Source organism: Pteronotus mesoamericanus, unplaced genomic scaffold, assembly GCF_021234165.1.
Source record: "Pteronotus mesoamericanus isolate MK-2021 breed Mesoamerican mustached bat unplaced genomic scaffold, CSHL_Meso_final contig_557, whole genome shotgun sequence".
In the NCBI taxonomy this organism is placed as follows: Eukaryota; Metazoa; Chordata; class Mammalia; order Chiroptera; family Mormoopidae; genus Pteronotus; species Pteronotus mesoamericanus.
This window is the reverse complement of record NW_026555200.1, coordinates 6995030-7010743: the sequence shown is the minus strand read 5'-3', so window position 1 is coordinate 7010743 and position 15714 is coordinate 6995030. Positions and strand designations below refer to the sequence as shown.

General features: G+C 50.9%; 1 protein-coding gene across 1 annotated transcript in view; it reads left to right on the top strand.

The window, feature by feature from the left end:
* Window positions 1-15714, top strand: part of CAMTA1 (calmodulin binding transcription activator 1) — a 723509-nt gene that overhangs the window by 698115 nt on the left and 9680 nt on the right. Inside the window, exons 16-23 of the mRNA XM_054579829.1 lie at window positions 373-908; window positions 4932-5119; window positions 5487-5733; window positions 6513-6584; window positions 8064-8084; window positions 9717-9910; window positions 10684-10758; window positions 13262-13292. Of these exons, the coding sequence (XP_054435804.1) occupies window positions 373-908; window positions 4932-5119; window positions 5487-5733; window positions 6513-6584; window positions 8064-8084; window positions 9717-9910; window positions 10684-10758; window positions 13262-13292 (1364 nt within the window). The remainder of the gene's footprint in view (window positions 1-372; window positions 909-4931; window positions 5120-5486; window positions 5734-6512; window positions 6585-8063; window positions 8085-9716; window positions 9911-10683; window positions 10759-13261; window positions 13293-15714) is intronic.

Genomic DNA, 15714 nt, shown 5'->3' with positions numbered 1-15714 from the left:
CTTCCACTCAGCTACCCTCAGAAAAGTCCATAGGATTCTCACATACGTTCGTGGGCTTGGGGTTTTTTTTTTTTATGTTTCTGATTTTCCTTTTAGCTGTAAGAATGCCTAGTGCTACTCCCCTCCTGCCCCCCTCCAAAAAAATGCAGAAAGTAGCAAAAAATAACTGTGTCCACGCAAGAAAGGAATACAAATTATGGAGGAGGATTATCTAAATACAGTATATGCTTCTGGGGAATATGTAAATATTAGGGACATGCCTTGAGCCCCGGCTTTGCGCCTTGTGTCTCCCAGGCATAGGGAAGGTGTTAATTCTGTAGGGTTCCTACTTTTACCGCCTGTCCTGACTATCCTTTCTACTGTACTTTTCAGAGCTGAGAAGACCTCGGTCTGAACCCTCTAATTACTACAGCAGTGAGAGCCACAAAGATTATCCAGCTCCCAAAAAGCATAAATTGAACCCCGAGTACTTCCAGGCAAGGCAGGAGAAGCTGCTGTCCACTGCACTGAGTCTGGAACAGCCAAATAGCAGGAAGCAGAGCCCTAGTTCTAAGCAGGCTGCCCCCGAGACAATCAGCCCCAGTGAAGGAGTGAGGGACCGCAGCCGGGGACTCTCCCCTCCCACTCCAGGCACCGCAGGACTCCAAGCCTCTGGACCTCGGCCTGTAGTCACATGGCGCCCCAAAGGTCTTTACGTTGGTGTGTCTACAGCACAGGTGGCTGGAGATCCGAAGGGGACCAGTGTAGGAAAGGAGGCAGCACCTGCACAGGTGCGTCCACGGGAGCCCGTGAGTGTCCTGATGATGGCTCACAGGGAGGTGACTACAGAGATGGGGCCCTACCGGGACAGTGTGGAGAGCGAAGACTGTTCCCAGCCCATGGATGACCTTCAGGTGAGCGCGCACCAGGTAAGCCAGCCGAGGCTGCCGTGGGCACCGCTCCGTCAACTCCGTGGCCGCTCCCCAAGGCCGTGTGGTGTCCTTGCCGGCGGAGGGCTAGCAGGCCCTGCCCATGCGTGATAACGTGGGAGCTGCCGCTCTGCCTGGGCCGCGTGTTCGCGGTGTGACTCAGCTCTGCGGACGGGGCCTGAGCCCCACGGCCGGGTCTCCACAGAGCCTCTGTCTGCGCCTCCGCCCCGCAGAGCTCACCTGCCGCCCTTCTGCCTTCTGTGCGGGGTGATGGATTTCACTGTTTCGTGTTGAGTTATAGCAGAGGTGTGGCCTGACCACAACGAGGCAGGAGGCCTGTGGGTAGAGTGTCAGCGATCTCAGTGGTTTGACCAGCATGACCACTGTCTCACACAAAGGGCGGGTGCCGTGTGAGGCTCTCAAGACGTGCAGGGGAATGTCCCCAAGCTGGCAGCCAACCAACCTCACAGTAAATCTGGGAAGTCCAGAATCCTTTGAGGGCATTGAGCTTGTTATAGGTTAAGAGAATATATACTGAAGTAACCTTGAGGCTAGGCTATTAAGCAAACACATCCATTCATTAAAATACACTAATAGGAGTGAACCAGATGAGCAGCCTAAGAACATGCATTTGACTTTCTCCCTTTCCAACTTCCCATTGACGAAACCCGAAACAAACGTGAAAGGAAAAGCTCCCAGGAGCAGTTTGGCAGGCCCCCGTGCCTCCAGAAATGGCCTCCCGGGGGCCGGGGCCCTCACGTCCAGCCAGCGCTCCTCGAGTGGGGCTGGTGCCAGGCAGCCCCCCCCCGCCCCCCGCCGTGCTCTGGGTCCACCGGCCCCACGGCAAGCGCAGGTGAGCACAGGCAAGTACGCGGCCTGGCCAGTGCCTTCCCATTCCTCGTAGGGGGTGGGACCCCTCTTCGGGCCTCCCAGCCCCTGCCGTCATGGGGGGGCCTTCCAGGGAAATGCAGTCCTATTTTAGACAAGGGTGGGCAGTTTTTTCTACAAAGGCCCAGACGGTAAATACTTCGCCCTCTGTGGGCCACACAAACTTCGTCACGATGACTCGGTCTTCCTTCACGGCACAAAAGCAGCCTAAACAGGAGCCGAGCTCCTGATCTGACTCGTTTCCGTGCCCTTTGGCTGGCACAGCTCTGCAGCCGCCGGCCTTCGCTGAGGCGGTCCATGCAGGGAAGAGGAAATAACTTTTAAAAATCCCCTTTAGATTTTACCTGAGCCTTAACAGACTAATATTTTGCTAAATTGAGTCCTTTATCTGTGGCTAAAACAACAGTCTAAAGAAACTCATTAGCCCGTGGAAAAATAACAATTAGAAATAATGAAACAACTCCGGAACCGGCAAGCCCTGGAGTCCACGAAGGCCTGAGTGAGTGGCACCACCAGCAAACCCGGTCTGTCTGCATAACGACCGACAGTGTGGTCCTGCGTGTGAGGCAGGCGTGGAAGGGGGCTCTTTGCTTGGAGGGACATCGTGTCTAAAAATAACCCGGAACTAAAATTCTCAATTATTTTCACAAAACCAAGGAGGTAAGGAAGTGAAGGAGGTAAAACTGTGTTGAAGCAGCTCTTGCGTGCTAGAGCTGATGGATTTCTGCTCCTCTCGTGACATCAGTGGGGACGTGTAGGCTGAGACAGGCTCGTCAGAAATGTCAAGTTCACAGGCAGCGTGGAAACCAGCTACAGAACTTCGGTGTCGCTGAGGGAGGAAAAGCATTTGCCTCATTTGGGAAAAATGCAGAAATGGGAAAGTAAAAAGCAACAATAGAAATAGTAAACAGAAAACATGATACTGTAGGAATAGTTTTAAACACGGTGGTAACTGGTAATTCTATTAAAAGTTTCTCTGTAAAAAAAGAAAGCAAAAGACACTCTATGCTGTTTGTAGAAGAAAAACTAAAATGAAACAAGAAAACGAAGTGATGAGAAAAGATATAACAGACAAATGTGTATGAAAAGAAAAAAGTACAATTTAAGGCAAATAGTATGTGTGTATATATGTACATGTATATACGTGTGTGTGTATATATAAAATTTATCAAGAAGATAGGATAGTCATGAACCATTGCGTGCCTAACAACACAGCTTCTAAACATTAAAACAAGAGCTATTAAGCACAAAGAAACGTGGAATCACAGCCATAATCGTAGCGTGTGACTAACACACCTGTCTCAGAATTTGTCAGATCGAGTTGATGTGAAAATAATTATGAAAAAATCAAACAATACAGTTGGGAAACTTAATGTATATTTAGTAGGTGATATATGCTTATGCAGATATGTAATTACTACACATAGCAAACCATCTATATAATTGTTTTTTTAAGATATTCAAGACATTTGTCAATCTTGCTCATACACTGGGACGCAGAGAGAATTTAAATAAAAACCCAAGGGTGCACACTGAGAGGCTATCTGTATTTTCTCTGATAGCCTTTTCCAAGAAACGTAGTAATGAATGGCATGATTTTTTTAGGTCCAGTTGTTTGGACTATTATTTAGTTTAAAGTCATTTGAATTTCATTGCCCTCTTGCAGGCTTCAGTAAAAAGTCAGCTCCTTGGTCTAGAGTGTAGCGCCTGTGATGGTGAGGTGTTCTTACGATGACATGCATTTACAAAATGCAGGATTTGGGGGTGACCACAGGGAGTCTTCAGGTTCTTCAGTCTCCAGAAATTCCACTTTGCTTTGAATAAAATATTGGAATATGTCCCTGGGGGAAAAATCAAGGTAGGACCTACTTCTTTCTTTTGGAGTTAGAAATCAAGAGAGCCAATATAAAATGGAAAAAGAAGCTGTGATACTTTTCCCTGAATGTCTTCATTTTCATCCCTATTACAAAAATAATTTTAGTTCTACCTTGAAAATTTAGAAAATTACCAAGATGAGTGTTCTTGACAACTCCGTCGGGAGGTGAGTCACAGGCCATAGCGTTCACCCGCTTTCCCTGCCCCGCGTGGCGGAGTGAGTCCGTGGGCACAGCTGTGCGCCCACCACCGGAGCCCCGCGGAGGACGTTTGCACCGCCCCCAAAAGCGCCCTGCGCCATTCCCCGTCAGCCTCCGCCCCGCCCAGCCCTGGGCGGGCACCCATCTGACTGCCCTCCCCGGAGCTCTGCTTTTTGTGGGACGTTACATAAGTGGAATCATAAAATATGTAGCCTTCTGAGTCTGGCTTCTTTCACTCAGCATAATGTTTTTGAGGTTCATTTATGTCCTAAGATGAGCATTTTCTCACCTTTGTGTAGATCCTCTCAGAACATTTTCAGTTCACTCAAAAACTTCAACTGCTGTATTTCACTTTCCATTTTCAGGAGATGTGCGAGGAGGTTTTTAAAACCAGACCACGTCTCTGAATCTGATCACATCTCTCTCCAGAGCGCTCTCGAGGGTTCCTAATGTCTCTATTGGGGATGTGTCTTGGGTGCGGGTGTCAGCAACCTAACTACAGTGGTTTAATTTTTAAAAACAATTTGTTTTTCCGTGGAGTCTCATTGCCCAGAGTGGGTCACATCTCCCTGGGTGCACGGGGAGGGGGCGCTGAGAAGGGGGCTCTCACAGGGGGCGCATGGCCCCCGGGCTGTGCCCTGGGGCTTGTCTGGCTGCCCTTTGCAGAACTGGGGTCCTCCAGGCACACACAGGTGGATGACGGTTAGGCCGCTGCTGCTGTTGCCCGTGCATGTGACATCTTGCTGGAGAACGGTCCAGTGACATCGAGTCACATTGTCACTCTGTGGGCGACCCTCGCTGAGAGGAGCAAGTGGGCACCAGCCAGCACTGCTCTGGGGCTTGATTAAATGTTTTGGCCACAATATGACTTGAAGACATGACCGGGTCTCAGCACACTCTGGTGAACGGCGTAAGCCTCCCGATGACACGGGGGTGGATCGGCCTGAGGTGCCGCCGCCTCCCTTAGCTCTTGCCTCCCGGGGGCGCGGCGGGGGGGCAGGCCTGGAGAACTCCCGAGGGTCAGCCCTGACCTGCGTGTTCCGTGCGCTCTGGGCTGCAGGTGAACATGATGACCTTGGCAGAACACATCATCGAAGCCACCCCCGACCGAATCAAGCAGGAGAACTTTGTGCCCATGGAGACCCCGGCCCTGGAGAGGACGGAGACTGCCACCATTAGCAGCACGATGAGCTGGCTGGCCAGTTACCTGGCAGATGTCGACCACCTGCCGAGTGCTGCCCAGCTCAGGTGAGGCACTGCCAAGGAGGAGGTCCTGGGCTTACCCAGGAGACAGAGGGTGTGAGGGCTGCTGTGTAGTGTGAGAGCTCATTAAGGCCAGAAGGAAGCGCTAGGACACATCCGTTTCAAGGCCCTGCTCACGCCCACACCTCCCCATAGCAGAGCAAGGGCACCAGGCACCATGTTTTCCCCCAGATGCACTTGAGGTTGAGAAAGGTGTGGTTGGTAGGGCGTTTTGTGGGTTTAGTGTGTCACATAGTGCATGTTCCCAGTGGTCCCCCTAGGCTCTGGCGGGTGCCCCCTTGTCTCAAACCAGTGTGCGCTGCGCTGTGCACATCCATCGCCAGCCTCTCCCCTGGGCCTCCTCTTGTTTCAGAAGCGCGTACAACGAGCCTCTGACCCCCTCTTCTAATACCAGCCTGAGCCCCGGAGGCTCTCCGGTCAGCGAAATAGCTTTCGAGAAACCCAGCCTTCCCTCCGCAGCAGACTGGTCAGAGTTCCTGAGTGCGTCCACCAGTGAGAAGGTGGAGAATGAGTTTGCTCAGCTGACTCTCTCTGACCACGAGCAGCGAGAACTCTATGAAGCCGCCCGGCTTGTCCAGACAGCCTTCCGGAAATACAAGGTAAAGCGGATCGGGGCCTGACACTGGGATGGTCTCGAGGCCGCGGAGGCCGGTGAAATCGGAAGCATTCTGCTGACACATGGGCCGTTTCTTTCCTCTGCGTTTGTGAAATTCTTATTTGAATTATTATGTCACATGACATTATTAATAATTTTTAGAAGCTTTAGTAAAATGAAGCTGACCAGAAGCGTGGTAGTTGCCATCCTCTCAGTGTATTGTTGGTCATGAAAACGGACACCTATTATTTCGTTAACATAAAGCGTGTTGGCACCTCCGCCACAAGGAGTTTATGGCTGAAAGTGGGGGCTTCCTACTGGAGGCCTGGGAACTGGCCTCAGGCAGCCCTGTGCCTCCTAGCAGTTTAGGGTACAGCCCCTGTATGTGCGTGTCTGGCGGGGGAGGGTCCGCAGCCCCAAGACAATGTGAGAAGCCGTCACTCAGAGGTCTGAGAACAGGTCAGCCAGCAGTGGAGGTCTGGCAGCTTGCGGATGAGCCATGCCTCACCTACTTGGTTAAATACTTTGAAAATGAATTTCTTTTTTTTTAGGTCACCAAACATCTAAATGTCATGGTTCTAGTTAGAAGCAAGAATAGTTGGAGATTCATATTGTACATTCATTTTTTTAAAATTCATACCTGTAGTTACCACTGGATTTTGGTAAACCTGGGATCTCAGCGTTGAGGAATTAAATGAATGACAATTCTCTTTAAGTCCTAGGAAAGTTGAAATTTTTTACACTGAATTGTGCTTTATTTTATTTCCGGACTTGACCCTTCAGGGCCGGCCCTTGCGAGAACAGCAAGAAGTGGCTGCCGCCGTCATTCAGCGCTGTTACAGGAAGTACAAACAGGTGAGCCGCGGCCAGGTCGTGGCGGGCGCTGCGCCGGCCCCAGCATGTGGGAGCGCGTGGCTGGCCACCGAGCCATGTGTCCAGCGCCCACTCAAAAGCAGCCTTCAAGTTGCCTTGATTAAGAACAGGAGGAAAATGTTCTGGGGTGAGGGCAAGAGGTGGGGCTAGGGGGAAAACCCATCTGCAGGTAAACTGATGCCACAAAATAATTTTTGTTCAAAATTTTGGCCTTTGATATTGGTCTGTGAGGATCTACGTGCCCATAATTTTATCTATAAACCCTGCAATAATGCAAGAGCTCCAGGGACTGGAGAAGGTGAATACTGTTGTCTTTGACCTTGAATTATGTAAGTTACAGGATCTTTAGACGTTTTCCATTTCAGCTCTCTTCTTATCCATTTTATAATGAAGAATCACAAAAATCTTTGAAAATCTTAAAGCACTTTTGCGTTGCTTGATTAAGGGATACGAGAAGAATGTCTAAGTGCTCTTTCATGCCACGTGACTGTTTCCAGACCAACCTGCGGGGTCACGTAACTGCCATGAGAGGGAAAGGGGGCCGATGTTCATGGAGTGCCCCTAGGGACCGGGTCCTTCAGGCACAGCCTCTCATTCTCTCCTTACCATTATTAAAAGTAAACAATTTTATTTCCATTTTACAGCAGAAGAAGCTGAGGCTGAGAGAAATTAAGAAAATAGTAGCTCTTTCTAAGGACATAGATGGTTAGAAAATATTAAAAATTGCCTAATTGAGTTTGAATGGCTCACGTGATAAAGTTCAGTCATGTCAGTGGATTCAGGAACGTTTTGTTAGGCTGTGCTTTAGGTAGGTTTTAGATTTTTATTTAAGGAATGCTAAATGCTAAGATATATAAACTCCACATAGAAATGCGGGGTTATTTTCTCTTGTTATCTACAGCTAGGGCTTTGATTTCTGATGGGGGTTGCCATTGTCTCAAGTTGCTTGAGGGTTTCGCCCTCCTCCTGAGCGGGGTTGGGGATGGGGACATTGTCAGCCTTGAGCCAGTCAGGTCACGAGCCCAGAAAACGAAGGTTTATTGTGTAAACGCTGACACCACAGCTCCTGCGAGCTCCAAGGCCGGGGGCTGCAGGGAGCCCGGCTTCCTTCAGTGGGCGGGCTTCACGTTAGCACAGGCGATAGGCAGAGACAAAGTTTCAAGTCTCTGATGGCAGCAGGTATTTATTCCCAGATATGCGTTTGGCTGGGTTTTTTTAATCCCCTCCCAAAGAAATGTTGTCTACGACCAGTAAGATGGAAGGCTTTTTTTTTTTTTTTTTTTAAATAGTGACCAATATATGACAAATATTTTGGAAGGTGGAAGACGCTCATACAACCAGGTTGCCTTTTTTTTTTTTTTTTTTGGCGGTAGTGGTGGGAGTTTTATTGGTTCTGGTTCTTTAAGTTCATTCTGCCGAGCAATCTAACGTTAATCTTGTATTTTCTGTTTCTCCCCCAAGCTGACATGGATAGCCTTGAAGGTAATGGCACACCCAGTCCTCCCACAGCTCATTCCACCCGAGTCACAAACGCCACACCATCACCAGCTCCAGGAGGGCCCATTAGGGGGGCAGGCACGCCCCTTGGCCAGGCACCTAAGCGCAGGGACCTCTCCTCTGGGGACCACGTGGCCAGTCAGGTGGAGTGTGTTTTGACAGGAAGAACAATTGGACATTCTCTTGGCCCATGTCAAGCTAAAGAATCTGTCCAAGCCACTCCCCATGAGCCCAGGGAGCCCCTCAGTGAGTGTGCCTCCCACCCGAGCGCCCCCCGCGGCCTGGCAGGCGCCGAGCGTGCGTTGCCGCGCCCCGTAGAAGCCCTGCGGTACGCAGTGCCCTTGTCTTAAACGACTCTGGGACAGACGGACATGGGCAGCAGGTCAGATAAGATGAAGGGCTCTTGGAGGAGGGCCCTGGGGCCTGCCCATCCGGGGACGTCACTTCCTTCGCTCATCCCGCCTCATACACGCAGAGACAGGCGTAGGCCCAGGGGTGCCCTGGGTGGTGTCTTTCCCTCCAGTGGTAAGTTGCCCTCCTGTAAGAGGAGCGCATCCCTGTCTCCTGAGTCAAATTCTGTTTCACAAGCAACTTAGAGCATTTTTTTAAAGATGGAGAGAGCTGTGTTTTTAGTCCCTGAGACTGAAGTAGAAGAGACTCATCCTCCTGTGCCTCCATCCCTCGCTTTGAGAGCTGGCCGCAGGCGGGCGGAGGGTCGCGGCCCGGCTCTGAGCTGTCCCAGGCCTGGGACAGCTCCTGGTTTTATCCCTCCCCCACCCGCCCCACCGTGTCGGTCCTGTGAGTGTGAACCTTTTGCAGGTTAAAATGGCTTAAAGGTGTCAGCGTTTCATGATAAGCCTTGTAATTGGGACTTTGTAACTGAGAAATCTGTTCACAAGATGGTAGTTAGGAATCAGCTGCTGACTGCTATGTTGTCTTGTGTGTGGTGGGAATTGGGAGGCATAATAGGGGTTAATGAAAAAAGGTTTCAAAATTGGAGAGCAAATACTAATCTTAAACCTTTAAAATTTTACTTTCTCTAAATATTTTCAAGATTTCTAAATGTTGAAGTGGGTTAATACTAAAACATTTTTTTCACCCTCGCTGGTGTGGCTCAGTGGATTCAGTGCTGACCTGCAAACTGAAAAGTCACCAGTTTGATTGCCGGTCAGGGCACAGGCCTGGGTTGCAGGCCAGGTCCCCAGTTGGGGTGCATGAGAGGCAACCAACTGATGTATCTCTCTCACATCAATGTTTCTCTCCCTCTCTTTCTCCCTCCTTTCCTTTCTCTCCAAAAATAAATAAATAAAATCTTTTTAAAAAATCTTTTTTCAAGAAGGGCAATCTATTTTGATGTTTGGTGGGGGCGGGATGGGGGGGGAGGTGGGAACACACATTAAAAGCACTAAATAGCCTGAAGGTGCCCCTTACAGTAGTATTTTGCATTTTGGAAAGGTAGGTGCAGAGATTCCCAGTCGGCCTCTTCGGTGATGAACCCTGAACTGGACTATGGGAACAAAGTGGGAAATCCACTTCTCCCGGGTCCCTGGAAGCTCGGAGGACCTGCCCCGAGCGGCTCCTGTGTTACTCTCGTGTGTCCTCTTGTCTCCCCTGCAGTATGCACTTTATAAAAAGATGACCCAGGCCGCCATCCTCATCCAGAGCAAGTTCCGAAGTTACTATGAACAGAAGAAGTTCCAGCAGAGCCGGCGCGCCGCCGTGCTGATACAGAAGTATTACCGCAGCTATAAGAAGTGCGGCAAGCGGCGGCAGGCTCGCCGGACGGCGGTCATCGTCCAGCAGAAGCTCAGGTGGGTGGGGCGGCCTGTGGACAGATGGGAGCCCGGACTCGCCAGGAAGACTGCCCTGTGCTGACGATGGGGCCCGGGTGGGGCTGAGGGTGGCCCCGCAGCACTTTTCCTTCCCAGCCATTCCAGGGGCCGTGACTCTGTACGGCTACCCCAGTGTCGCTCGCCCGCTCTTGTCTATTAAGCTCATTCTCTCTTCACCTCCCACCCAAGTATTTTGATGTCTCTGCCCAGTTTCAACTCATAGCAGAATTCGGCAGGACCCAGGTCTCTACGCTGTTACTGTTGTCATCTGAACTGTAGCATCGCTCCACGGAAGGCCTTGGGCGAGTAGAGTTAAGCTGTTCCATTTGAGGGAGTATAGCAAAAACGTGTAGCACAGTAAAGCGCATTTACGAAAGAAGCTGAGAAAATCGTACCCCAAAGAGAGTATCAGTGTCAGGTGGATCGACTTCCAAACAAAACAAGCTTAAGACTGCAGGATGCCAGGTGCCCTCTAAGCAAGGCTGGCCCGCCACTACGGCAGGGGAACAGTTCCGTGACGCCTGACTTTTGGCGCCCACACGGTCTCCCTCGGAACCACCCCTTCCTCCTCCCGGTAGCGCCCGGACCGCGCCCCGACCCTGGAGGCAGTGGGTGCCCCTGCTAGCAGCTGGGCTGCACGTCCTGTTTAAGGAAAAGTCCTGTGTTCCCGCTGATTCATTTTCAACTTCCACATATGGAGCTTCAGAGCACCCCTCTTCTGACAATAATTAATATTCTGGCTTCTTTTTCAGGAGCAGTTTGCTAACCAAAAAGCAGGATCAAGCTGCTCGAAAAATAATGAGGTTCCTACGACGCTGCCGCCACAGGTACATTGACCCTCATCCACATACGCTGTACGCGGCGCAGCCAGTGAAACAGCCCCATGCTCTGAGCCACCTGCTAACTCCTGTGTAACGCTGACCCCGCCTCCCCACGCCCCCACAGAGGGTCAGGGTAAGCCTCCTGAGTGGCATCAGGACAGTGGAACTCCTTTGCTAGGGACGAGGCTGCTGCCATTGGGACTCTGGTTGCCGCTCAGACACGCTCACAGTGGAACCTCCTGCTAGCGTCTTTCTGTTTGAATTCGGTGTAAGGACAGCTTAGGCGGACGAGGTTGTGATCCACGTTTCTCTTTAACCCATTGTCCATGCGGCCCACCGCAGGCCGTTCTTCACTCTAAAGCCCCCACCATGCCGCTGTGGGGCCCAGGTCTTCTCAAGGACGGGCCGGAGGCGCTCCTTCCTTCCCCGGGGCCCTGCTGCGTGCAGTGTCTAGGCAGCTGCTGCCCTCTGCTGGGCATGTCGCAGCTCACAGGCTCCGTGGAACCAGCCCTGACAGAAGGCCTGCTGAGGCGCCAGGGAAGTTCTAGGAAAGGGCTCGCACCCGAGAGCGAGAGCGGGCACCTTTTCAACAGGATCTCATGGGTTCTGAGGCCCAGCGTAGAAGCAGCACCTTCCCGTGGGGCGGAGCTCGGGCAGTTGCTCCGGTTTCCTTGGTGGGAGTTTTATCGGTGAGGACTAGGTCCTCACTTAGATGGGGGTTGGGAGGCTGGTCAAGTGTCGCGTTTCCTTTGCTTAGGCAAATGCAGTCTGGCGTCAGGAACGGTGGCATCGGGGCTGTGTCTAGATGACTGTCCCCATGGTCCCAGTGTTCTGTGCTTTGGGAGCTGTTAACATCTTGTCTAGTCCTGTCCAGCTGACCCCAAAGCCCCAGTGTTCAGGTCCACTTTGATCTCTCAGAGGTGTCATTTTACTTTTGCGTTTATTACCCCTAAAGCCATCTGCTTGCTGACTCTGGCATCAGAGGGGCTGTCTCCTTGTCCTCTCACCCAAATTAATGAAAGAATTCATTTCCATGACAGTGGAAGGGACCGTGCCCAGAGCCACACATTAGCAACAGTGAAGACGATAAAAGGGCATCCTTTAGGATACGGTTTAGGAAGCTGTGGAAGAAGTTAACGCCCACTCAGCCAGGCCGGGGGAACCCGTTTGCTGTCCACGCGATGCGCTCACCGATGCACTGCAGTATCTATGCGCTGCAGCGAGGGCGAGGCCTGCTGGGAAAGGCAGACCCAAACATGAGCTGCATCACGATGAAATCAGCGCCCCCCCCGCCCCCAGGCCTCACGAGCACCTGTCTGTCTGCTGCGCACACTTGCCTCTCACTGGGCACCAGGGCGCTGCCCTGGAAGGAGCAGACCCCTCCCCTCCGGGAGGGCCCCAGGGCTGGCCCCGGGCCCCCTCCACATGTTCTCACAAGGGCCAGCCCTCTGCCCTCCTCCCCACTTCCTGCGGAATCCCAGAGCAGGGGGCTCTCTCCCACGGCTGACGCTGCGGCGTGTGCTTTACCCACAGACTTTATTTTTAAGAAAATCGCCCTTCCCTTTTTCTTCTCTAGGCCATTTCAAATGAACCAAAAGGCTCGCATGTTGAATTTCCCTTGTTTCTTCTAATCTCATCCTCACGCTTTGAAACCCTTGAGGGGGAATGCAACCTCAGTGGTTAGGAACATTTTCTTTTTTCTCTTTTTTGGCCAAAGCCCGCCCTGTGCCTCCACTGGCTGAGTTACAAAGGGCCGCTTCCCCCAGGCTCTCAGATGTCTCTGTGTTAACTAGGAGCGAAGAAGTTCAGGAAGGTTTGCCTTCCCTACGCTCACCTTTTAACTAGGAACAGCCTCATCAGGCCAACAAGAAAGTTTGTTATGAAGAGAGCATCAGACTGTGGACTGAGTTCTGTTCAATTTGGGATTAAAGGCCCTCTTGGCTCTTTTTGTGACTTGCCCTTTTCCAGTTCAGATTTCAGAAAAGTGTGCGGGCAGATTCTCGTGGCCCCTGTAAACTGACCACCCGCGACCAGTCATCACTCCCGCTTCCCCGTGGTCAGGGAGGAGCCTGAAGGAACCCCGAGGGCCCATCCTGGAAGTTTGAGCTCACGCTTTCCCTTGGATGAGTGCAACCCTGGTTCCATTCTGGGTTACTGAATATTATTTTAAGAGAAGCCGTCATGTGGCTTGTCCCTTAGAAGCATTAAAATAGAAAACCTCCCGTGACCCCCCTTAGAAAAGTAGGTAGGTCGCGTCTTCAGGGATTGATAAGGGGCGACCCAACTCGTACGGAGTTGCTCTCACACGCATGACCCCCGTGTGTTTAGACTTAGAAATAATTGGGGGGTTTCCCACCGGTGCGCGCCACGTGCCCAACCACTGCTCGCCGTTCTTTCCACAAAAGGACCCCTCTAAACCCTCTTCTTTGTTGACATAAAGCTGTTGATAAGATTTCTGTTGTGACCCTCACATGCTAATAGCTCTTTGGTGTTGTTTTACTGTCTGAAGCCCCCTGGTGGACCATAGGCTGTACAAAAGGGTGAGTGTAGCTGCCTGCTAGCCAGTTTCTCTTTCTCTTCCATTTTCAGTATTTTGCTTTTTGCTTGCTTGCATGGGGCTGCAGCCAGGTATGCCAGTGATTTCACATCCATTGTGAATGAAATGAGATACGGGTCAAACTAACCCTAACTACTAACACTGCTACTGTATACAACCGGAACACAGTCACAAACAGTAGGCGGACAGGTGCATGAGCAAGTGAGGGGAGGACCTGCCGACACGGCCGCCGGGCACGCCGAGGGCTTGGTGGGGCAGCCTCCGGTGTAAAGAAAGGGCTCTGGTTCGAGCTGAATCGAAACGAGGCTGCACTGTAGGAAAACACGAAGCAAGTGGTCATTGGTGACGGAGGTCATTTGCCACATGCAGTTTTCTCATCTGCTGAGTCCAAATTTCCAAGCCAGGAAGGCTCACTAGGTGATATACTGGCTTTTTTTTTTTTTTTTTTAACCCATTTCTTGTTTAGAATCACCATTTCTCCGTTACCCTGTCCCAATAGTTTTATTTTCTAAATCTCCCTTTGCCCGGTGCTCTGAGGTAAGTCAGCACGCAGCTGCCCTTTCAGAATCTACCCCGGACGTTCATTATAAAAGTGACTGAGCGTGACGTCCAGCATTTGGCGGCTAAGCTGAATGAAGAGAACGTGTGTGGTGTCTTAAATCCCTGTGTCCTATGTTGCAGTGAGGCGTGGACGGTCCGGGATTGGTATTATAAGGAAATGACAAGGGGTTGGTGTTCGGCCGGTCCTAGGACAACGGGGCCAACCTGGCAGCAGGCACAGGGGCCTGACGGGGCTTGAACGTGGCTTAAGTGATGGCAAAGAATTTAGTGCCAGAAAACTGGTTAAAAACCAAGACTGGAAGTCAGCAAATGCAGCTTGAATCTAGATGAGCTCATCAACTTTTGTCTTACACGTAGTCCTGATAAGAGTTCTCGCTGTCCACTCAGCTGCATTCCAATCTCCCTCCTTAACCTCACACTGGCACTTTGTACAGCCACCCGTAAGGTCTCCGAGCAGAGAGCACACCTCGGAACAGGTTTCTAGGCATGTTAGTTCCCGTCGAACTTCATTTGCGTTGGCGCTTATTCTTATACCTTCTATTTTAGGCCGAGGGTCCGCAGACTTTTTCTTAAAAGGCCATGGTCTCCGGCAGCCACTCAGCTCGTCCCGGGCAGCCCTCAGGCAGCCGCAGGCGGTTCCTAATCAAGGGGCGTGGCTGTTCCCCTGAGTCCCTACCGAGTCCCTACTGCGTCCCTACTGCACAGACAGGGCCCAGGCTGGCCCGGCCCACTGGCCATCCTTTGTCCGCTCAGTGCTCATAGAACTGGGGTTTTAGACGTTCTTCCTAAATCAAGACCTTATTTTTATAAAAGATTTAAAGTCTCACCTATTTAAAACCATGGTTAGCCATTGAAGAAACCATTTATGTTGTGTTTTTGTTTTTTGTTTTTTTTAAAGCAGCTACACTCATTTGAGAATTTAACTAGTAAGTCCTCTTTAGAATTAGGCTCTTGAAAGAGTTCGTGTCTCACACGGTAGAGCCGGCTCAGAGATGGCTGTGTTCAAAACAGAGGAGAAATGGGGGACAACCCCCTCCATTTCTCTCTCTTCCTACTCCCTCTCACCCTCTGCATATGTAGGTAATATTTCTGTCCAGGCAAAAAAAAATTTAAGAAAACAGATGCATGCCCTCGTAGTCAATTGAACTGAAAGTTACACTGTCTTGCATGTTATGTCAATTCACATAAGTCTGCTGCAAGGAGCCGACATTTTAGTAAAAGTGGTTGCTTATGCACTTTGGAAGCTTGTTAGATCCTGGCGCAGTGATGATCATTTTTAAGACCACATTTTCGAAAGGTGCTTTTCAATGCCAACCTGAGTCCCGCCTCAGTGTCTCAAGTGCCTATTGCATCCCATTGTGGGCTCCTGGAAATCCTCCGCGCACAGTGGAGCTTCATAGCATCCTCCTGCCGCTCGGCCTTTGGGGGCTTGAGAGCGCGGAGCTGAGAAGCTACGGGTTCTTCCCTCACGGTCACGATCATCTGACCGTACGAATTGAGGAGGAGCCCGCCTTTGGCTCTGTCTGATGACCAGGAAGCTCTCTGTCTCTCTTTGCCACCAAGGCCCGCCCTCCAGGAGCCCGGAAGTTAAGATTGCTCTTGGAAGCGAACATTCTCTGAGGAGAATTTATATTCCTGGAGTTTATGTCAAAGAAGGTGATATTCTTTTATTAATTGGTAAACCACGTGAGACATGGAAGGTTTACACATCAAAAGAAATATGTAAAAATTTAATTAAATATTATGGCACAGAGTTTGTAAAGCACTTTTTGACCCCAGTTCCTAGGTTAACGCAACAGAAGGCCGCCTAAAAGGCGGACGATGTCAGTCCTTGGCGTTAAGAC